Raw genomic sequence first — 24,945 nt, 5'->3', positions numbered from 1 at the left:
TGTATATGGAGTTGATCACATAAACCAACAAACACAATCACATTATTAACCAACGTGATTTTGATCCTTGTGTAACGGTATTGTTTCCGTCCCTCTCCTTGCCCCGAACCCTCTGCACACAGACAACAGTCACCCTCGAAGCACCGTTATCTATCGCTCCACAAAAGCCGCAGAACAACTTCAAGGTCTCAGAGCAAGTGACGTCGCCGATTGAAACGTTACTAGCACGCACCCCGCTAACCATTCCACACCGGTTACACTCACCCCCCTTTGACCTCCTCCTTTTCCGCAGCAACCAGTGATCCGCAACAATGTAACAGTTTTGCTTCATCCCTCTCCTCGCCCCTACCTGGGCTCGAACCAGGGACCCTCTGCACACATCGACAAACGTCTCCCACAAAGCATCGTTACATATCGCTCCACAAAAGCCGCGGCCCTTGCAGAGCAAGGGAAGCAACTACTTCAAGGTCTCAGAGCGAGTGACGTCACCGATTGAAATGCTACTAGTGCGCACCACTAACTAGCCAGCCATTTCACACCGGTTACACTTGCTTAGACTAGCCCAACTCTTAGCTCTTATCTGTGTTGTGTTATTGTTTTGTGTCTTCCTAGTCAAATCCTGTCCTCAGTGGAAGAGTTGAGCTCTTCTCCAACACCATCCATCCATGATGAGCCTGTCCTGCACTGAAGCTTCTGAACACCTCAACTCATGCCTCAACCTCCTTCAATCACTGCTGAGATCACCTCCCAACACTAAGTAGCCCTCTCATTCCTCATAATATTTTACTATAAATGTTTACATTATATATATTTTTTAATTGTTAAAATCATTTGTCTTTGACGAGTTTTGAAACACGCTTTGTCGCCTCCATGCAGTCCGCGCCTATACCTTGGGTCTCCCATCGTCCTCAATTTATCAAGTCACTAGCCTCCACTGGGATGAGGCTCAGCTTGCGCATTGCAGGTCTGGAGGTGGCTGGTTGGCTGGCCAGGCCCTGGTGCTGTCTTTCGGCACCACTACTCCTCTGCCGCCCATGGGTAGCTAGCTGTCAGCAGCACAGACAGAGCAGGCTCACTGACACGCAGCACAGATCGGCCGAGACAGGCTTGATCAATAGAGGCGCACACACACACACACACACACACACAGGCAGTGTTCAGCCTCACAAACACACAATGAGAAAGTGGTGTTGTATCCTGGATAGGAGATGACACACAGGAGACAGTTCCCAGAGCAAAGCTACAGCTTCCTGTTCTGTACAAAAAAAATAATCCAAACACACACGGCAAAACAATGCCCTCATGCGTCAGTCATTCAGTCCCTCTGGGGGCTGCCAATCCCAATGTCAAGCCACCTGAGTCCCTGGGATAGGTGGGTACTGTGTAGTGCAGGGGTTTCCAACCTTTTCTAGCATGAGTTACTTTAAAGAAAATGTAACATGTCGCAAGCGACACATTTTTCTAGATTTCAAATAGGCACATTCTTCTCCCCTTACTGTACAAGAGAAAGTAGTGCACTGTCAATATACCTGTTAAATAATGTCTATAATAAACTGGGTGGTTTGAGCCCTCAATGCTGATTGGCTAACAGCCGTGGTATATCAAACCACGTGTATGAAAAAACATTTATTTTACTTCTCTAATTACGTTGGTAACCAGTTTAAAATAGCAATAAGGCACCTTGGGGGTTAGTGATAAATGGCCAATATACCACGGCTAAGGGCGGTCTCCAAGCACTCCGCGTTGCGTCGTGCTTAAGAACAGCACTTAGCCGTGGTATATAGGCCATATACCACGCCTCCTCTGGCCTTATTGCTTAAATAAACAACTCTAAGGGTGCTGCAAACATGTTGAGTCACTATTTAAAAAGAACATGGAGAACAAGCCATACGATGAAAAATACTGGAGTTTTGGGGCAGGTACAGCTGACTAGCGCAAAATTGTTTGGGGGGGTGGGGTTTTACAAATCGAGAGTACAAAATAATAACGGATAAAAACGATTTTTCCCCCATCACTATAAAGGAAACACAACCCATGCATTACATCGTAATCTTAGTAATAATTCTCCAATAGAGCGGCCTGTTTAATTCTATCTGGATTAAAGTGAGAGTAGAGTGTTTATCCAGAAGCCCACAGTGTGTGTGTTTTAATTACATGGAGTATGCACAGTTCTGTCTGCAGACAGAGATTATCTTAGAACCTAGCTGGAACTTTATATACACTACCGGTCAGAAGTTTGGACACACCTACTCATTCAAGGGTTTTTCTTTATTTGTACTATTTTCTACATTGAAGAATAATAGTGAATACATCAATACTATGAAATAACACATATGGAATCATGTAAAAACCAAGTGTTAAATAAATACACATTTATTTTTTATTTTAAATTCTTTGAAGTAGCCACCTTTTGCTTTGATGACAGCTTGGCACACTCTTGGCATTCTCTCAACCAGCTTCATGAGGTAGTCACCTGGAATGCATTTCAATTAAACAGGTGTGCCTTGTTAAAAGTTAATTTGCGCTACTTGGTAAAAGAGTCCATATTATGGCAAGAACAACTCAAATAAGCAAAGAGAAACGACACTCCATCATTACTTTAAGACATGAAGGTCAGTCAATACGGAACATTTTATGAACTTTGAAAGTTTCTTCAAGTGCAGTCGCAAAAACCATAAAGCACTATGATGAAACTGGCTCTCATGAGGACCGCCACAGGAAAGGAAGAACCAGAGTTACCTCAAACTACATAGGATAACTTCAGAGTTAACTGAACATTGATTGTAGCACGAATAAAATGCTTCACATGGTTCAAGTAGCAGACATCAAAATCAACTGTTCAGAGGACACTGCGTGAAATCAGCCCTTCATGGTCGAATTGCTGCAAAGAAACCACTACTAAAGGACACAAATAATAAGAAGAGACTTGCTTGGGCCAAGAAACATGAGCAGATTTTTGAGATTTTTGGTTCCATCCGCGTGTCTTTGTGAGAAGCAGAGTAGGTGAACGGAAGATCTCCGCATGTGTGGTTCAAAAATAGCCCTTACACAGCCTGGAGGTGTGTTTTGGGTCATTGTCCTGTTGAAAAACCAATGATAGTGGGACTAAGCTCAAACCAGATGGGATGGCATATCACTGCAGAATGCTGTGGTAGCCATGCTGGTTAAGTGTGCCTTGAATTCTAAATAAATCAGACAGTGTCACCAGCAAAGCACCACCACACCTCTTCTTCCATGCTTCACGGTGGGAACCACACATGCAGAGATCATCCGGTCACCTTCTCTGCATCTCACAAAGACAGAGGTTGGAACTAAAAATCTAACATTTGGACTACAGACCAAAGGACAGATTTCCACCGGTGTAATGTCTATTGCTCGTGTTTCTTGGCCTAAGCATGTCTCTTCTTATTATTGATGTCCTTTAGTAATGTTTTTTTTGCAGAACTTTGACCATGAAGGTCTGATTCACGCAGTGTCCTTGATGTTGAGATGTGTCTGTTACTTGAACTCTGTCAAGCATTTATTTGGGCTGCAATGTGAGGTGCAGTTAACTCTAATGAACTTATCCTCTGCAGCAGAGGTAACTCTGGGTCTTCCTCTTAATTGAAATGCATTCCAGGTGACTACCTCATGAAGCTGAGAGAATGCCAAGAGTGTGCAAAAATGTCATCAAGGCAAAGGATGGCTACTTTGAAGAATCTAAAATCTATATACAGTTGAAGTCGGAAGTTTACATACACTTAGGTTGGAGTCATTAAAACTTGTTTTTCAACCACTCCACAAATTTCTTGTTAATGTAACCGATGTGAAATGGCTAGTTAGTTAGCGGTGGTGCGCGCTAATAGCATTTCAATCAGTGACGTCACTCGCTCTGAGACTTGAAGTAGTGTTTCCCCTTGCGTGGCAAGGGCCGCGGCTTTTGTGGCGCGATGGGTAACGATGCTTCGTGGGGTGTCAGTTGTTGATGTGTGCAAGGGTCCCTGGTTCGAGCCCAGGTTGGGGCGAAGAGAGGGACGGAACCTACACTGTTACATTAACAAACTATAGTTTTGGCAAGTCGGTTAGGACATCTACTTTGTGCATGACACAAGTCATTTTTCAACAATTGTTTACAGAGATTAATTCACTCTGTATCACAATTTCAGAGGGTCAAAAGTTTACATACACTAAATTGACTGTGCCTTTAAACAGCCTAGAACATTCCAGAAAATGATGTCATGGATTTAGAAGCTTCTGATAAGCTAATTGACATCATTTGAGTCAATTGGAGGTGTACCTGTGGATGTATTTCAAGGCCTACCTTCAAACTCAGTGCCTCTTTGCTTGACATCATGGGAAAATCAATAGAAATCAGCCAAGACCGCAACAATTTTTTTGGAGACCTCCACAAGTCTGGTTCATCCTTGGGAGCAATTTCCAAATGCCTGAAGGTACCACATTCATCTGTACAAACAATAGTACACAAGTATAAATACCATGGGACCACACAGCCATTATACAGCCCAGGAAGGAGACGCGTACACGAAACAGGAACAAAAGTATCTACATCCACAGTAAAACGAGTACTATATTGACATAACTTGAAAGGCCGCTCAGCATGGAAGAAGCCACTGCTCCAAAACCACCATGAAACATCCAGACTACGGTTTGCAACTGCACATGGGGACAAAGATCGTACTTTTTGGAGAAATGTCCTCTGGTCTGATGAAACAAAAATAGAACTGTTTGGCCATAATGACCATCGTTATGTTTGTAGGAAAAAGGGAGAGACTTGCAAGCCGAAGAACACATCCCACCCATGAAGAACGGGGGTGGCAGCATCATGTTGTGGGGGTGCTTTGCTGCAGGAGGGACTGGTGCACTTCACAAAATAGATGGATTCACGAGGTAGGAAAATTATGTGGATATATTGAAGCAACATCTCAAGACATCAGTTAGGAAGTTAAAGCTTGGTCGCAAATTGGTCTTCCAAATGGACAATGACCCCAAGCATACTTCCAAAGTTGTGGCAAAATGGCTTAAGGACAACCAAGTCAAGGTATTGGAGTGGCCATCACAAAGCCCTGACCTCAATCCTATAGAAAATCTGTGGCAGAACTGAAAAAGCAAGTGCGAGCAAGGAGGCTACAAACCTGAATCAGTTACACCAGCTCTGTCAGGAGGAATGGGCCAAAATTCACCCAACTTATTGTGGGAAGCTTGTGGAAGGTTCCCCAAAACATTTGATCCAAGTTAAACAATTTAAAGGCAATGCTACCAAATACTAATTGAGTGTATGTAAACTTCTGACCCACTGGAAATGTGATGAAAGAAATAAAATCTGAAATAAATCACTATTATTCTGACATTTCACATTCTTAAAATAAAGTGGTGATCCTAACTGACCTAAGACAGGGATTTTTTACTAGGATTAAATGTCAGGAATTGTTAAAAACGGAGTTTAAATGTATTTGGCTAAGGTGTATGTAAACTTACAACTGAATATATATATATATATTTATTTTTTTTATTTATTATGATATATTTTTTACCCCCTTTTTCTCCCCAATTTCGTGGTATCCAATTGGTAGTTACAGTCTTGTCCCATCGCTTCAACTCCCGTACGGATTCGGGAGAGGCGAAGGTCGAGAGCCGTGCGTCCTCCGAAACACAAACCAGCCAAGCCGCACTGCTTCTTGACACAATGCCCACTTAACCCGGAAGCCAGCCACACCAATGTGTCTGAGGATACACCTGGCGAACGTGTCAGCGTGCATTGCACCCGGCCCACCACAGGAGTCGCTAGTACGCAAAGGGACAAGAACATCCCTGCCGGCCAAATGCTCCCCTAACCCGGACGACGCCACCCCGTGGGTCTCCATGTTGCAGCCGGCTGTGATAGAGCCTGGACTCGAACCACTCGGGAGGCCCTCTAAAATATTTTTATGATTTGTTTAAAATGTTTTATGTTACTACATGATTCTATATGTGTCATTTCATAGTTTTGATGTTTTCACTATGATTCTACAATGTAGAAAATAGTAAGAAATAAAGAAAAACCCAGGAATGAGGTGTGTCCAAACTTTTGTCTGGTACTGTATGTAGAAGGTGAAATGGCTGGCAAATTACTAGCATGGCAAATAAAAAAAGAAACAGAAGAAAAATAAAATGTTACAGTAGATCCACTTCAAATTAATGAAACTTTTAAGACAACTCTATGAAGACTTGTACTCCTCTAGTTTGCATTGTAACTCAGTGACTCTTAATGCCTTCCTGAAAGATATCAATCAAGCAACTTTATCCGAAGAAGCAAAGCTAAATTTACATCAAGACATTACTACTGAGGAACCATCACATGCTATGGGTTCCCTCCAAAATGGAAAGGCACCAGGATTAGATAGGTTTCCTTAGAATAATGTAGGCAATTCTCTGAGAGGTTGATTCCTCTTTTTCTCCATTTGATCAAGACTTGTCTGGAGAAAAAACAGCTTCCTCATACTTTACTGAAAAAGAAAGATCACACGGTGTGCTCCTCCCATAGACCAGTGTCACTTTTAAAATGTTGATTATAAATTGATTGCTAAAATATTAACTCTGCGCCTAGAGTCTGTGCTGCCCAATCTCATCCACACAGACCAAACTGGTTTTGTACAGTGTCGTCTCTCCTCTGATCATTTTCGTCAATATGTCGGCATTCATTTTCATAATAATGATCTTAAGACCCCAAATGTTTTAGTGTCCCTTAAGGCTGAAAAAGCATTTGACAGCGTGGAGAGGAATTACCTTATCAAGGTTTAATTTTGGTCCAATATGTATCTCTTGGATTCAAATTATTTACACTTTACCAATGGCAGTAGTTAAATACTCAACCCCCTTCCTGTTGTCTCAAGGGACCAGTCAAGGTTGTCCGGCCAGACTTTTTGCTTTGGTCATAGAACCGCTTGCCGTCAAGATTAGAGCACATGACCAAATTGAAGGAATTACAATTAGAATAAATCCATGTTATATCATTGAATGCCAATGATGTCTTTCTCCAAGACCCCTCATACTCAATTCTATTCCTCCTGTCATTGACAAAGTTAATTGGTCCAATACAGAGATTATGTCTATATATATACACACACACACACACACACACACACCTTCAACCCCAAACCTTTACAAGACCAATTCAATAGAATGTACATGATTTGTATCAATTGAACTACATTCCAGTTATTGAAATGGTTGCCACACAAAAAGCTGATTTCTCTTATTTTGTGCACAAATTTGTTTACGTCCCGGTTAGTGAACATTTCTCATTTGCCAAGATAATCCATCCACCTGATAGGTGTGGCATATCAAGAAGCTGATTAAACAGGGTGATCATTACACAGGTGCACCTTGTGCTAGAGACAATAAAAGGCCACTCTAAAATGTGCAGTTGTCACACAACACAATCCCACAGATGTCTCAAGTTGAGGGAGCGTGCAATTGCCGTGCTGACTGCGGGAATGCCCACCAGAGCTGTTGCCAGATAATTTAATGTTGATTTCTCTACCATAAGCCGCCTCCAACGTCGTTTTAGATAATTTGGCAGTACGTCCAACCGGCCTCACAACCGCAGACCACGTGTGTGGCATTATGGTATGGGCAGGCATAAGCTACAGACAACAAGCACCATTCCATTTTATTGATGGCAATTTGAATGCACAGAGATACTGTGACGAGATCCTGAGGCACAATGTCATGCCATTCATCTGCCGCCATCACCTCATTTTTCAGCATGATAATACACGGCCTCATGTCGCAGGAATCTGTACAAAATTCCTGGAAGCTGAAAATGTCCCAGTTCAACCATGGCCTGCATACTCACCAGACATGCCACCAACTGAGCATGTTTGGGATGCTCTGGATCGACGTGTACGACAGTGTGTTCCAGTTCCCGCCAATATCCAGAAACTTCGCACAGCCATTGAAGAGGAGTGGGACAACATTCCACAAGCCACAATCAACAGCCTGATCAACTCTATGCGAACGAGATGTGTCGAGCTGCATGAGGCAAAATGGTGGTCACACCACACCTGACTGGTTTTCTGATACACTCCCCTTACCTTATCTGTGACCAACAGATGCATATCTGTATTCCCAGTCATGTGAAATCCATAGATTTGGGTCTAATACTGTAATTCAGACACATTTTTTACCTTTTAGCATGTTGTGTTTATTCTATTCAGTGTATGTTTGAAAGCACACAAATGTTCCTACAACCTCAGACACAAACTCTCTCAGTTAAAAATCATTCACAGTGTTTACTATACACCAGAAAAACTTCACAAAATGAATGCTGAAATGTCTTTGCTTTGTTAGCGCTGTAAGAGGCAAGCGGGTACTTTATCACGTTTTAGACATGCAATCTTATTTAAATATTTTGGGAATCAGTAATCAATACATTTTCAGAATGTTTATAGAGTTCTATCCCTCTCACACCCATCGTGTGTCTATTTGGGACTAGAGAACTAGTTCCATGGAACAAGAAAAATATATATTGGATCTGTCTGTGCTTGCAGCAAAGAAATGTATAACATTATTCTGTAAATCAGATAGTCCCCCTACTTTAACACACTGGCTTTGACTATCATTTATTTTTCAACAGGACAATGACACAACACACCTCCAGGCTGTGTAAGGGCTATTTGACTAAGAATGAGAGTGATGGAGTGCTGCATCAGATGACCTGACCTCCACAATCACCCGACCTCAACCCAATTGAGATGTTGCTCAATTGGTGCTCAACAATTGGTGCTAAACAAGTGCTCAACATATGTGGGAACTCCTTCAAGACTGTTGGAAAAGCATTCCTCATGAAGCTAGTTGAGAGAATGCCAAGTCTGTGCAAAGCTGTCATCAAGGCAAAGGGTGGCTACTTTGAAGAATCTAAAATATATTTTGATTTGTTTAACACTTTTTTGGTTACTAGATGATTCCATGTGTGTTATTCCATAGTTTTGATGTCTTCACTATTTTTCTAAAATGTAGACAATATTACAAATATGTTTTTTGTCGTTTTTCCAAATAGATCGTTATATAGCGTGAGTATTCAAAATGTTGCATCTCATTTTTTTTAATCTCTCGTTGGCGAAGTGTGAGAGGGTCTTCAGTAACCAAATGCAGATTCTCCAAGTGTTTAATGTCCTTTTCAGTATATTTTAATTAATCTATAGTGTTCCTATTTAGAGAAGAAGTAAACGCTATGATGTTCCCTCTAATGTAGGCTTTCAGGGTATCCCAGATCATTAAAGGGCATACTGGTCTCGTGTGGCTCAGTTGGTAGCGCATGGTGTATGCAACGCCAGGGTTGTGGGTTCGATTCCCACAGGGGACCAGTACGGGGGGGGGGGGGAAATATAAAAATGTTTGAAATGTATGCATTCACTACTGTCAGTCGCTCTGGATAAGAGCGTCTGCTAAATGTCTAAAATGTAAATGTACTGCTGTGTTCCGGTACACTTCAAAGAAAATATCGAAGTGACTATTAACATACCGTAGTCAATAAATGAATGATTTGCCAGTAGCAATATGTTGAATCTTCAAGACTTGTGTCACAGGAGGTTCCTCAAATTCAATGGAAAAAGTGAAGAGTGGTTAGATAAAATTATAGTATAATAAACACAATTACAAATTATGGAATAAAGAAAAATATATTCTTGAATAGGATTTGTGTACATGAGAATAAAAAGAAAAGCACCATTCATTAGGATGTGTTGTTCTCCATACTTTTTGAAGTCCCAAATCTTGTGTTATGGACAAGCGCTGTAGACATATTGGACAATGATTGGACATTAGTCGATGATTGATCAAAACTGGCATCTAAAATACAATTAAACCCCCCCAAAAGATAGGAAATTGTGACACCATGGCGGTGAGATCATTAACAAACTTGGAGTCATCGTGATTAGGGAAGCAGCAGTTTAGTAAGATGACCTCAACGTTGTCAAGGAAATCTAACAAAAATAAACCGACCATTGTTATCAGACTTCATTTCTTCTGGGGAAAAATACACTAATATACTAATCAGGATGGCAACACCTCTAGAGTTGGATGTAAATGAGGAATAGAACACTTTGCCAAGCCATACAGATCGAAGTTGCTCATGAGCAGTTGGTAAAGAGATGGGTCTCTTGTAGAAAAGCTGTCTACTCTCTCTTTATTCAAATAAAGACAATATTTTTTCTTTTTCAAAGTGCTTCCCAAACCATTCACATTATGTTGTATTTGAGCATTTCATTTTGAAATTCATAATCATTTTCGGAGTGACATAATAAACACAGGAAAAACAAACAAAATAACACCACAACACAATAAGCACATATAACAAGCAAGACATGAGGAAAAAAAGCATCCCCTACACTCCCAATAATGCTCCCTGAAAAATGAAAAGGATTCTTATTATCTGACCGTAATCCATCCTAATATGGCCATACAACTTTAAATGGTATTAGATATTGTATAGGCCTAGATTATTTGGATCGTTATAACCATATACATAAGAGGGCTCCAAACAACATTATTGAATTATTGGTAGATCATCAGTTCAAAAAAAGTTTGTCAACTATTAGACCAAGTCTCAGTCAGTTGGACCAAGTCGGAGTGGTCTGCTCTGCTTGATTCCACAGAGCGGTGCCAAGACGACCAATGATTGTCCATTATGGCCCCAAAAAAAGTCTAATAATAATAATATGCTGCAAAAAAATAGAAACAGCTTGTTGATCATTGGCCTCATTAACAGGTCGTCTGCTCAGTTTGAATCTATAGAATCATTTTACCTATCGACTGATGGGCGAGCAGAAAAATATTTATCCATTGGCCAAATTAATACAGCAAAATAAAAAGCCTTTGTGACGCATTTCGGTCGAAATCATAAGGCGATGGTCTGCTGTAGCCTAGGCCTACTTGAATCTTAAGAGGCTGCATAACCCATCAATGACAGCAGCCAAAATAAAATACATATTTCCATCAGAATGGAAGTAGAGCTAGGCTACTGTCTGAATGATTAGACGGGAGACTGGCAAAGCGGTTGCTCGTCAGGCCAGTTTGATTACCTCTACATGCATTGTGATTCTTGGTGTCTTTGGAGTCCGTGAAAGTAAACGTGATGTCCCGGAAAGTGACAATCAGCCTGCAGGGAAATAGCAGCTTTCTCACTTTTGCATCCCACAAGTGCGTACACACTTCGTTGAACGATGTCCTCTTTTTCACCATCTCAGCAGAGATCCGCATAAATGTGCACTCTCTGGCCCTGGTACTTCATATTGCCAGCAGCCTCACCAGCCAGCCGCATAATGGTCTGCTTCGTCTCCAGGCTAAACAGCCTTGTGATCATACAACTTGGCTTGTATGTGCGCGGCCCGGTGCGGGTGGTAGGTGTCCAAGTTCGTCGCAGCTGAACACCTCGCAGAGAAAATAACAAATTAATGGGTTGTTGTTTTTAATTATGTCGGGAATGCCCAGCACATGGATGTTGAATTTCCGACTATGATCCTCGATTTGTTGTCAGTCTTCCTTTAATGCTCCCAGACAGACTAAACAACTTCTTTGCTCGCTTTGAGGACAATACAGTGCCATTGGCACGGCCCGCTACCAAAACCTGCGGGCTCTCCTTCACTGCAGGCAACATGAGTAAAACATTTAAACGTGTTAACCCTCGCAAGGCTGCAGGCCCAGACGGCATACCCAGCCGTGTCCTCAGAGTATGCGCAGACCAGCTGGCTGGTGTGTTTACGGACATATTCAATCAATCCTTATCCCAGTCTCCTGTTCCCACATGTTTCAAGAGGGCCACCATTGTTCCTGTACCCAAGAAAGTTAAGGTAACTGAGCTAAATGACTACCACCCTGTAGCACTCACTTTCGTCATCATGAAGTGCTTTGAGAGACTAATCAAGGACAATATCACCTCCACCCTACCTGGCACCCTAGACCCACTCCAATTTGCTTACTGCCCCAATAGGTCCACAGACGACGCAATCGCAATCACACTGCTCTAACCCATCTGGACAAGAGGAATACCTATGTAAGAATGCTGTTCATCGACTACAGCTCAGCATTTAACACCATAGTACCCTCCAAACTCGTCATTAAGATCGAGACCCTGGGTCTCGACCCCGCCGCAGCAGCGCCTCTTCAACCTCAGGAGGCTGAAGAAATTTGACTTGTCACCAAAAACACAAACTTTTACAGATGCACAATCGAGAGCATCCTGTCGGGCTGTATCACCGCCTGGTACGGCAACTGCTCCGCCCATAACCGTAAGGCTCTCCACAACGCATCACCGGGGGCAAACTACCTGCCCTCCAGGACACCTACACCACCCGATGTCACAGGAAGGCCAAAAAGATCATCAAGGACAACAACCACCCGAGCCACTGCCTGTTCACCCCGCTATCATCTAGAAGGCGAGGTCAGTTCAGGTGCATCAAAGCGGGGACCAAGAGACTGAAAAACAGCTCAAGGCCATCAGACTGTTAAACAGCCATCACTGCCAACATACTGACTCAACTCTAGCCACTTTAATAATAGAACAATTGATGTAATAAATGTATCACTAGCCACTTTAAACAATGCCACTTTATATAATATTTACATACCCTACATTACTGATATCATATGTATATACTGTACTCTATACCATCTACTGCATCTTGCCTATGCTGTTCGGCCATCACTCATTCATATATTTTTATGTACATATTCTTATTCATTCCTTTACACTTGTGTGTATAAGGTAGATGTTGAGACACTGTTAGGTTAGATTACTTGTTAGATATTACTGCATGGTCGGAACTAGAAGCACAAGCATTTCGCTACACTCGCATTAACATCTGCTAACCATGTGCATGTGACAAATAAAATTGGATTTGATTAATGACATGTGCTCTGCTTTGATTTCCGCATAGTTGTTATCCAGCTCTACAAGCCAGTGGGAGAAATCTGTTGCTAATGTCTCTAGATTTCCCAGATTTTGAGTTTGCACCCATGCTTTTTTGAGCCCTTCAATTGATTCTTGGATCGGATTCAACTTTTGATCAAAACCTATGGCGATTTCTTCACGTAAAACTCTTATATAATGGATGTGCGATCAGTACCGACTAAGTCTTTGCTGCACGTATTGTGGTCGCCTCTGCCAGCCATGTTCGTGGTCTTAGTTAACAGGCTTGTAAAACAGGATAGCTTATACACTGATGGCTTGTATGTTATCTGATAAATCAATTATTTGCTGCAACTTGGTGCAAAATAAATGGAGAGATTTCGCTTTGCTTCTTACATTTTAAATTAAAATAATATGTTTGTTAGGAGAAGACACCTGACGCCTGTGTTCATTGCATGCTGCCGGAACAGGATGTAATTGGAACCGATGGTACTTCCAATCAAAGAGAGAAGTGCTTCTGATTTTTCCTTAAACATTTCTCCTAACCACCGGACAGGGGGCCCAGTTTATGTTGTAATTGGAGCCTGGGATTAGTGGGAATGAGTGTTCAAAGGAACTGCCCTATCTGCATACCCCATTGTCCTAACACACAACACATGGATTTAAATTGGAGGGAAAACGAAGACAGTTTAGTTTAGCCTATATCTAGTGAGGGTGTCTGGCATCCCTGGTGAGGAGTTTATGATACAGTAGTAATGTATATCTTCAAAGTGCACAGAAAGAAGAGCAGCAGCAGCTGCCGTGTTAACACTCACAACCCCAAGAAACAAATCAGAGAAAAGAGGAGAATATCTGTTGCACTTGTTCACATAATCAAACCATAGTTCATGTTTAATTGTCAGGCCCCAGGTGAAGAAAGGGAAAGAAGAGAAGACAGAGAGGAGAGGAGAGAAAGAGGAGATGAGGGAAGGAAGGAGAAAAACATAGGAGGGGTTCCGTTACTACCAGTCAGGGTTGGGTGGATTAATTGAAAAATGTCATCCGTTACCGATTACAGTTACATGAAAAATAAAGTAAATCAGTAGAGCTGGGACAATAAACCGAAAATTACAGACACCAACATTGCCCTCCTCTTACCGAAGCAATTTTCCTTCCGTCGCCATTTTTGGTTACTATGCTACACAACGTTCTTGCAGATTTGTGGGTTCTAAAACCATTATTTGGTCAACAGTAGGTTAACCTGCTTCTTTCGCTGCTGGCTCTAACGCCATCTCCCCTCTTTGCACACAGAATGAAGGGAGAGAAGCATTCTGATAAGCGCAAGCATACTGACAGTTGAGCAACATCTCAAAATGTAATTGCAATTCTGGTCCCTGGGAAGTCACTAGCAGATTACCTGTGATTAGGGGGTCTGAACTGGGCCCAGTTGGAAACTAAAGGACTTGTGTCCAATAACTGAGGGAAGCAGGATGTTTTTCAGCTGGTATGTACTGGGCATGAAGCTCCTATGGATGCTACCCAGGGGTTTATCTAAGCTGACATATGGAATTGTTTTAAGATGGTCATTAGTGATGCACCGATATGACATTTTTGGCCGATACCGATATTTTTCTTGCCAAAAAACCCGATAACGATAACCAATATTTACAATTTTTGCAGCCTTTTAAGCATTCTAGTACAGTTAAATAGTTAACACACACAGATGGACGCAGCGGTCTAAGGCACTGCAGCTCAGAGCAAGAGGCGTCACTACAGTCCCTGGTTGGAATCCAGGCTGTATCACATCTGGCCGTGATTGGGAGTCCCATAGTGCGGCGCACAATTGGCCCAGCGTCGTCCGGGCCATCAATGTAAATAAGAATTTGTTCTTAACTGACTTGCCTAGCTAAATAAAAAGTTTACACACACCACACTGACCAAAAAGTTATTTTGTTGGCATTTACATATGTCCGCATTATCAGTAAAACATAATCAAAACCTATTTATTTCACTTACTTGCTGTGCTGTTTTGTTGTTCATTTTGTTCAGTCATTTCATTCTCAACCAAGATTTCTATGGAACGCTGTTTGGGTCTTTTCGAGTCAAAAAAGATACACGTCAAATAACACACATCTGTTTCAGTAGTTATGGTTAGCTAGCTATCTATATAGCTAGGTGTCATCATCTAAAATAACCCTAATTTATAAGACAGTTCTTATTTGGTTAATGGTGGTCGGACCCATCTAAGTGAAGCTAGCCACAATAAGGATTAGCCACAATAGTGGACTTTGCGTTTAGACTTCAAAATAAAAGTATGGCATAATTCTACTATTTGTATTCATTTGCATTACTGTCAATGACATACTTTTATTTTGAAGGCAAACCGCAAATGTCACTATTGTGCCTAATCCTTATTGTGGCTAGCTTCACAACACATAACCCGGTGCGGTCGAGCCTCACCAGCCAGGTGAAGCTAGCTGGCTGCTTATTACGTTAGCGTTGGGCAACAGAGTTAAGTTGCTGACTAGCCATTTATTTTCATGAACTGAAGTTCAATTTCAATAGGCGAACAACAAGTGGCAACCTAGCTAATATTTACATGGATTCCTAAATCATTGCTAAGAATAATGAAAATGACTGCAGGTTCTACTGGTCATTTTTTTCAGGTTGGTTGTATTGGTGCTAGCTAGGTACCAAGCTAAATCTAGCTTCCCCAGAACTTGCGGTCGAACAAATGATGCTTTATTACCAACGCTGTATTGTAAACACATCGTTCGTGGCCGAAGTTTGCAGACTTTTTTGTACAGCTTTGACAGTGCTACTGTATCTTTTTGACACACAAAGAGCCAAACGGCGTTCCATAGTATGTGTCGTGAAGCTAATCGCAGTGACGCCATTACTGTGTAATTCCAGTAGAGCAACATCTGAAAAATAGCGCACTTGCTAGTTTGTACCGGTGCCCAACCAGTCGGTGAAAACCAGCATCACCCACAACAGAGAACGGTTGATTGTCAAGGGCAATGAATTCCATTATCTTGGCTTTAATGGATTTCGTCTTTGAGTTGTCTCGCTGAAATTTTGTTGCTCGATCCACACAGCAGACATTGTGGGCTAGTTTAGGAATGCTGTGTTGCACGTTTAGCGCAACATTTTACGTGGCGTCAAAACGTCATGTACCTACGTTATATAGGTATGCACGTCAGCTTTGACATCGGTTTTGCACAGAGGCGTTAAACTAGACATCGGCCTATACCGATGTTGGCATTTTTAGCTAATATCGGCCGATTCCGATATGTTCACCGATATATCACGCATCCCTAATTGTCATACTATGGATCATTTGGCTATTTGATTTTGAATTTTAGGACCCCTTTAACACACACACAAATTAATAGAATTTGGCATTTACTACTATGGCCCAGAGAAGTGCATTGAATAACACATTCATAAATAGCAAAAAAGACCGTAAAAATTTTAAAAAAATAATAAGAAACCAGGTTTTGCCGTGTTTGTCCTAGATCTAGGAAATTATATATATTTATTTTTTATTCACTCATACTTAACCCAATTATTCAGTAGGCACACATTTGTTTTTAAACTGGTACTGGTTACCTTCAGACAAGTCCCGTGACACTTGTGGGGTATAGGTTGTAGGTCAAACCGATTTTCGGGATGCTTCATGGTCTGACAAACACCGCCCTTAAGATCTTTAACTTACACTAACGGATTTTTATGGGGAGTTTTTTTATGTTACAATCGACTCTACGGGGTTAAACTAATTAGCATGTCCAAGCAGGAATGCATTATTCAAGATACTTTGATGTGCAACCTTAACCAGTGATTGTCATGAATTTTTGGTTTGACAGACAACAGGGCAAAATTCAAAATTAGGGTTCCAAAATGTTCAGATTTTTTTCAATATAGAGATGAATTTGCTTACATCTTTTTGGGCACTAATATCACCTAAAATAATTAATGTGGGACTAATTCACCACATGAGGAAGTGGTTAGTTTGCCAACTCTAAATATAGCCTAATTATCACTGATAGGTTGCAGTGTAACTGATAGGCCTATCTAACAGTAAATTGAATGTATAGGTCTATGCCAGGGTTCCCCAACTGGCAGTGATTTTATTTGTCCCCTCAAGTTTTCTAAATAAATAAAAAATTAAAAAACATTTTATTTTTGAGACATAAAATTCTCTAAAAACACTAGCAAATCAGCTCCAAATTATTTTAAATTTGGAAATCTGTTCCAAAGTATTCCCACGCATAATAGAGAGATATGTTAAGGTTTGAAATTATAATGTTTTAGCAAAATATTATCTGTTTGGGCGATCAATTTCCAGTTTACAAATTGTTCGTAAATTCACTCTGGTTATCTACTCTGATTTTAGAGCACTCTGGTCTGAGTGTGCCAGAGTGCAGAATAACTGATGAATTTACAAACGCTCAACACCTGTTGAATATGAACAGTGTCAGTAAATGTTGGCAAAACAATGTAATTAAATTGTTGCCAGCAGCACAGTGACAGTCACCAACGCTCTAGGTAACATGAAAACTGCCTAACCAACTCTGCTAGGGTGAGTAAAATAGTCAGAGAGGTGTTCTTATTTGTGTCTGGAAGTAGCTAGCAAGCTAGCCAACTTTAGCCAGCTAGATTGGGTGCTTGACTGCCGTTGAGGTCAGAACACTTGGTTCAAACCTACTCCTCGGCCAGAGCGTCCAGCAATCAGAAAGCATTTTCTCTCCCGCTACTCAGAGACAGAGTTCAAGAGGACTGTAATATGCTACAAATGTCTGATTGACCAGTGGGCCAGGTGTAAATGATTTGGAAACCTTACCTATTCATTCAATCAACTGGAATACAAAAGAAGCCATCTACACTTGATGGGTCATCGATCAGCTGGACAATAGAATCTTGCTGAGTTGAGAGGATGTGAGAAGTCTTGAGGGTGAGTGAAATAACAGCAAGACCGACAATGTTATCAAATTTTCCTATTGATATTAGATTAAGTAATCCTAAATGTAAATCAGCATTTTTTTAAATATTATTATTATTATATTTTTTAAATATAACTGTAATCCTGATTACACTTATTTTTTTTAAAGTAATCCGGGTTGATTAAAGTTTACATTTTTGTAATCATATTACGTAACTACTGTTACATGTATTCCGTTACTACTCAACCCTGCTCCCAGGCTATTCAGTCTCAAAGAATGCTTTAAAAGGGGTCAGCATGATTCAGTTCGGCTGGCGCCTAGACTAGTTTGAACCGAACGAGTGTGCTCGCATACTCCCTTATTAAAAGACCTTCGCTTGAAAAATGAGAAAAAAAGCAGCAATTGTACTGTTTGTCATGGAGACGCCGTAGCCACTATACACTTCCTCAAAATAGTCCAAATGAATCTAAAATAACACATTTTGACGTTTTGGAAAGGAGATTTTAGTCACGCAATTTTACACCTAAAATATTTAGTGCGGTATTTCTCAATTAAAAAATGTGACTTTGGCTACAGACTTCGGCTTGCCTCCAGAATTTTTTTGTGTGTACCCGAACAGCCCCCCCCAAAAAAAAACTCACCAAAGTCCAAAACAAACAAAAATCTCAAAATGACATAACACACATGCACACACTCTTCTGAACTGTTCCGGCTGGGCAGCATGCAGACGCCTTAAGAGCTCATCAGCCACCAGAAGCTCACACACATGAACAAACACACACACACACAAACCCTACGGCTACTGATGGGGGTTTACTCAATATTAATTCAAGATGTGAAATTGTACAAAACAAAACAATGAAGAAGATGAAGAGCAGAGCAATCTACAAATTAAGTGCCTCATCTGAGACACTTAACAGCCCTACTGCCACAGTAACTCTCTCTGCAGTCCTCTTGATAGCCTGCATTGGAGGAGGAAGTGTGTGGGTAGTTAAATGAAGAATTCCTTCACGTCCTAGCCTAGCTGGGGTTCTTGGGAAGTCGTTAGCAGGTTACCTGTGATTAGGGGGTCTGGACTGTGCCCAGTTGGAAACTAAAGGCCTTGTGTCCAATAACAAAGGGAAGCAGGATGTTTTTTTAGTTTTTTTAAACAGTTGGTCGGTACTGGAATGGAAGCTCCTAGACGGATGCTGCCCAGGGGTTTAGAGCCCCAATCAGGCTGGGGAGTGGCAGACAAACACACACACACACTAGACTAAACACACTGTCAAAACACAGTACTCACCTCATGTGACTCATAGATTGTATATCTAACTAGATGTACAAACAAACCCAGAGATGTGCCATGTAACAGTAGGACACAGGCCAATTCAAAAACAATACTTAACTGGTCAGATATTTTCAAGTCAGATTTCCCTGACCCAATTCCATGTAAACCATCAGGAGGAAAAATCCAACTGGCCCTGGACCAGTACTAAGCAGCATACATCATGTTCCACGCTTAATGAGAACGAGACAGCCAGGAGATCTACTTGGCAGTGAATCCCCAATCCTCATGTATCCCTAATAGACATCCCAAAACCCAGTATCCCTGTTTTATGGCTTTGGCGCTCAGAAGAAGTTTCAATTAACAGGTGTGCCTTGTTAAAAGTTCATTTGTGGAATTTCTTTCCTTCTTAATGTGTTTGAGCCAATCAGTTGTGTTGTGACAAGATGGCCCAATTTGGTAAAAGACCAAGTACATATTATGGCAAGAACAGCTCAAATTACCAATGAGAAACAACAGTCCATCATTATTTTAAGACATGAAGGTCAGTCAATGCGGAATATTTCAAGAACTTTGAAAGTTTCTACAAGTGCAGTTGCAAAAACAATCAAGCGCTATGATGAAACTGTCTCTCATGAGGCCTGCCACAGGAAAGAAAGACCCAGAGTTACCTCTGCTGCAGAGGATAAGTTAATTTGAGTTATCTGCACCTCAGAAATTGCAGACAAAATAAATGCTTCACAGAGTTCAAGTAACAGACATCTCAATGTCAACTGTTCAGAGGAGACTGTGTGAATCAGGCCTTCATGATGAAATTGCTGCAAAGAAACCACTACTAAAGGACACCAATAAGAAGAGACTTGCTTGGGCCAAGAAACACAATCAATGGACATTAGAACGATGGAAATCAGGCCCTTGGTCTGATGAGTCAAAATGTGAGATTTTTGGTTCCAACCGCCATGTCTTTGTGAGACGCAGAGTGGGTGAATGGATGATCTCTGCATGTGTGGTTCCAACCATGAAGAAGGAGGTGTGAAGGTGCTTTGCTAGTGACACTGTCAGTGATTTATTTTGAATTTAAGGCACACAACCAGCATGGCTACCACAGCATTCAGCAGCGATACGCCATCCCATCTGGTTTGCGCTTAGTGGGACTATCATTGGCTTTCAACAGGACAATGACCCAACACACCTCCAGGCTGTGTAAGGGCTATTTGACCAAGAAGGAGAGTGATGGAGTGCTGCATCAGATGACCTGGCCTCCACAATCAACAAACCTGAACCCAATTGAGATGGTTTGTGATGAGTTGGACCGCAGAGTGAAGGAAAAGCAGTCAACAAGTGCTCAGCATATGTGGGAACTCCTTCAAGATTGATGGAAAAGCATTCCAGGTGAATCTAGTTGAGAGAATGCTAAGAGTGTACAAAGCTGTCATCAACGAAAAGGGTGGCTACTTTGTAGAATCTCAAATATAACATATTTTGATTTGTTTAACACTTTTTTGGTTACTACATTATTCCATATGTGTTATTTCATAGTTTTGAAGTCTTCACTATTATTCTACAATGTAGAAAATAGCAAAAATATAGAAAAAGTAGGTGTGTCCAAACCTTTGACTGATACTGTATATATAACCAGCATTTCTACCACAGCATTCTGCAGTGATACGCTGTCTCTGGTTTGCGCTTAGTGGGACTATCATTTTTTTTTTATTTTTTTTTACATTTTTTGTGTAAGATTTTTTTTTAAATATATATATATATATATACACACATACATACATACATATATATACATACACACACACTCTCTCTCTCTCTCTCTCTCTCTACCGGTCAAAAGTTCAGCACCCCAACAACGTTCTAGCCATTTTATTTGTATTTATTCCTTTTTTTACCTGGTGAGTTAACTGAGAATATGAATGTGATATGTTATTGTCCCACCTAGCTACTAATATATATTTTAGAATGAATGCACTAACTTGGTCCTCTAACACTACACAGCTGATTCAAATAATCAACTAATTATCAAACTTTGATCAATTAGAATCAGCTGTGTAGTGTAAAGGGATAAACCAAAACGTGCAGTGTTTGGGAAACGCTGTACTAACTGGAAATCGCTCTGAGCGTCTGCTAAAAGACTCAAATGTACATGTAACTTTATAGGTAGTACATTCAATAACCACTGACTGCAATACCCAGTACAAGCAAGAACATATTAATATTTGATCAAAGTAGAAAGAAGATTCTTGTTTTCTGCATTTTTACAGGTAACAAGTTATGTTACATTCGTGGGACCCAAACCTGGCTGTCTTTAGCTACTGAAACTATGACAACTCACATCTTTCTCTGCTGTTCCGGTTCGTTCTTGCTGGTCCGGAATTAGTTTTCTTTTGTTTTTATTTTCGGTTCTCTTCATTTTCTCACGTGGAAAAATAACCAATGAAATGTGTTTCACAGTTACTGTAGCTAGCTAACTTTAGATCTGCTTCTAGCTAACTAACTTTATTAGCATCTTCCTCACATTTCCTTCGAAAACTTGAAATTTATAGCTGCTGACGTTGTATTAAATAGAGTCTAACTGGACCAAATCTGACCGTAAAAATGCATCCCCGTTCAAATACATTAACGTCAAAGCTTTTGACAGGCTGTCAGTCACTTGGTTGCTGTAGTTACAAGCCACCCGGTGGTCGTATTTCCCTGTCTATATACAGTATTTTACGCACAACAGCTAGATCGCTTGCTACTGAGAGAACCTTGCTAGCTACCTATTATCTAGCGCGCAAAAATTTTAAGGCGAGGTCGAAAAATTACAGGAGAAGTACACCAAAAACGATAAACATTTTCCGAGTTCTCCGCAGCCCTGTGACCTCGCTGTCAGTCCCCAGACAGATAGATAGCAAGCTATGCTAGCATCGTGGCTGGCTACCTGCAAAATACACGTTCTGACGTTGTCATTGTCACACTTGTCATTTTTTCTTGACAGGTGATGAATGTCTCTTTCGGTTGTCCTCCCTATTCTTTTAAATTGTCAATCTTCCATCCTCGCCGGTGGTTGGTGATCTGTGTGCACAATTTGCAGTCACGATTCGCTTCCTGCTGAATCTCCTCTCACGTTTCAACCGCATTACCTCCCGCTCATAGTATCATAGACCACTGGTCTAGGTTCTGCATGTCTTCAAGTTGTATTTAACACATACTAAAGTAATTCAGATCTGATCTGTCATCAGCTTTTCATATGTAGACATTGTGCGAATTGAATACAAAACATGCAGCCCTTGGCGTTAGACCCTAGGCAAGAAGAGCGAATGTGTTGGTAACGGCTGCCATCTCATGTTTGAAATGGGTAAAGATCTAACCAGCTGCCAAGCTCATTACTTTTCATTTTTTTTACATGTGACATTTTCCACGTATAATTCTCCCTATCGACCACTTTATATAATTGTTCAGTTATTGAAGTTTATTTTAATAGTGTTGGACAACATTTATAGAAAACGTTATTTTATTCCTTTTTATTGAAAGGCTTCTCCCTAAAACATCTTATTTTGTATAACACATGCAAAAAAAAAATTTTGCTTCTGCCGTTGACACCAGACCCCGACTTCCTGCTATGTACTGTTTTAATGTGCACTCCTGCCAACACTCCTGTTTTAATGTACACTCCTGCCATTCTGATGTGGTTCCTTCTAAACCAGACACATAAAAAAAACAGACCATCATTTTGTTTTTGTTGTTTTAACAATGATGAAGTATATAAACATATTTCTAAAGTGTTATTCACATTGGTTTTGTGTGTCGTAATTTATAAACAAAACAAGAATCCTATGAATACCAGCAATCTCTCCTAATAAAGTAATCACTATAGCTGACCAGCTACAGTAGGTGGCCGACTGATGGCTTCAATGCCTTACATCTACATAGTTCATTAAGTACACCCATCTAGTACCAGGTTGAACACTCCTTTGCCTACAGAACATCCTGAATTCTTCGGGGCATTCTACAAGGTTTCGGAAACGTTCCACAGGGAGGTTGGTCCATTCTGAGGCTTTGGCATCACGCAGTTGCTGCAGATTGGTCAATGGCACATTCATGCTGCGAACAGCCCGTTCCATGTCATCCCAAAGATGTTCCATTGGGTTGAGGTCTGGGGACTGTCCAGTCCACTTAAGTAAACTGAACTCACTGTCATGTTCCAGGCAATGTTTTTCCATGCCTCAATTGTCCCGTGTTTGTGATCGCGTGCCCACTGGACCTGCTTCTTCTTGTTTTAGCTGATAGGAGTGGAACCCGGTGTTGTCGTCTGCTGCAATAGCCCATCCGGGACAAGGATCGATGAGTTGTGCATTCCGAGATGCCGTTGTTTGTCAAACTATTCTCACTGTTGAACTGTGCCATTATTTGTCTGTTTGTGGCCCACCTGTTAGCTTGCCATTCTCTTTCGACCTCTCATCAGCTAGCTGTTTTCGCCCACAGGACTGCCACTGGATTTTTTTCTTTTTTTTCTTCACCATTCTCGATCAACCCTGGACATCATTGTGCTTGAGAAGCCCAGGAGAGTGGCTGTTTCTGAGGTACTGGATCCGGCGCACCTGGCACCGACGATCATTCATTTTGGGTACCTCGTTTTGCCCATTGTAACGTTCAATCGAACAGTAACTGAATTCATCGATGCCTGTCTGCCTGCTTTATATACTGTAGCGAGCCATAGCCACGTGACTCACTTTCTCTAGTGGTGTACCTAATAAACTGGCTGCTGAGTGTATATCTACCATTTTATTGGAAATACAGTGCATTCAGAAAGTATTCAGACCCCTTGACGTTTCCCACATTTTGTTATGTTTCAGCCTTACTCTAAAATGTATTAAATCGTTTTTTTCACCTCATCAATCTACACACAATACCCCATAATGACAAAGCAAAAACAGGTTTGTAGAATTTTTTGCTAATTTATATATTGTTTTACTGAAATATAACATTTACATAAGTATTCAGTCCCTTTACTCAGTACTTTGTTGAAGCACCTTTGGCAGCGATTACAGAATCAAGTCTTCTTGGGTATGACGCTAAAAGCTTGGCACACCTGTATTTAGGGAGTTTCTCCCATTATTTTCTGCAGATCCTCTCAAGCACTGTCAGGTTGGATGGGGAGCGTTGCTGCACAGCTATTTTCAGGTCTCTCCAGAGATGTTAGATCGGGATCAAGTCCGTGCTTTGGCTGGGCCACTCAAGGACATTCAGAGACTTGTCCCGAAGCCACTCCTGCGTTGTCTTGGCTGTGTGCTTAGGGTTGTTGTCCTGTTGAAAGGTGAACCATTGCCCCAGTCTGAGGTCCTGAGAGCTCTGGAGCAGGTTTTCATCAAGGATCTCTCTGTACTTTGCTCCGTTCATCTTTCCCTTGATCTTGACTAGTCTCCCAGTCCCTGCTGCTGAAAACATCCCCACAGCGTGATGCTGCCACCACCATGCTTCACCGTAGGGATGGCCCCAGGTTTCCTCCAGACGTGATGCTTGGCATTCAGGCCAAAGAGTTCAATCTTGGTTTAATCAGACTAGAGAATCTTGTTTCTCATGGTCTGAGAGTCTTTAGGTGTCTTTTGGCAAACTCCAAGCTGGTTGTCATGTGCCTTTTTACTGAAGAGTGGCTTCCATCTGCCATTCTACCATAAAGGCCTGATTGGTGGAGTGCTGCAGAGATGATTGTCCTTTGGGAAGGTTTTCCTATCTCCACATAGGAACTCTGGAGCTCTGTCAGAGTGACCATCAGGTTCTTGGTCACCTCCCTGACCAAGGCCCTTTCTCCCCCGATTGCTCAGTTTGGCTGAGCGGCCAACTCCAGGAACAGTCTTGGTGGTTCCAAACTTCTTACATTT

At 41.3% G+C, this 24,945-nt stretch overlaps 1 protein-coding gene across 2 annotated transcripts in view; it reads right to left on the bottom strand.

The window, feature by feature from the left end:
- The window catches only part of LOC106583985 (microtubule-associated serine/threonine-protein kinase 2), a 103,510-nt gene extending 79,552 nt beyond the window's left edge, over nucleotides 1-23,958 (bottom strand). Inside the window, exon 1 of one of the 2 annotated variants that reach the window (XM_045706498.1) lies at nucleotides 21,417-23,958. In XM_045706498.1, the coding sequence (XP_045562454.1) occupies nucleotides 21,417-21,494 (78 nt within the window). In that variant the 5' untranslated portion in view covers nucleotides 21,495-23,958. The remainder of the gene's footprint in view (nucleotides 1-21,416) is intronic. The other variant, XM_045706499.1, reaches the window with a different exon arrangement.
- Between the last annotated feature and the right edge of the window lie 987 nt (nucleotides 23,959-24,945).

The sequence above is a fragment of the Salmo salar genome, chromosome ssa23, assembly GCF_905237065.1.
Source record: "Salmo salar chromosome ssa23, Ssal_v3.1, whole genome shotgun sequence".
Classification (NCBI taxonomy): Eukaryota; Metazoa; Chordata; class Actinopteri; order Salmoniformes; family Salmonidae; genus Salmo; species Salmo salar.
This window is presented reverse-complemented; position numbering and strand designations above follow the sequence as displayed.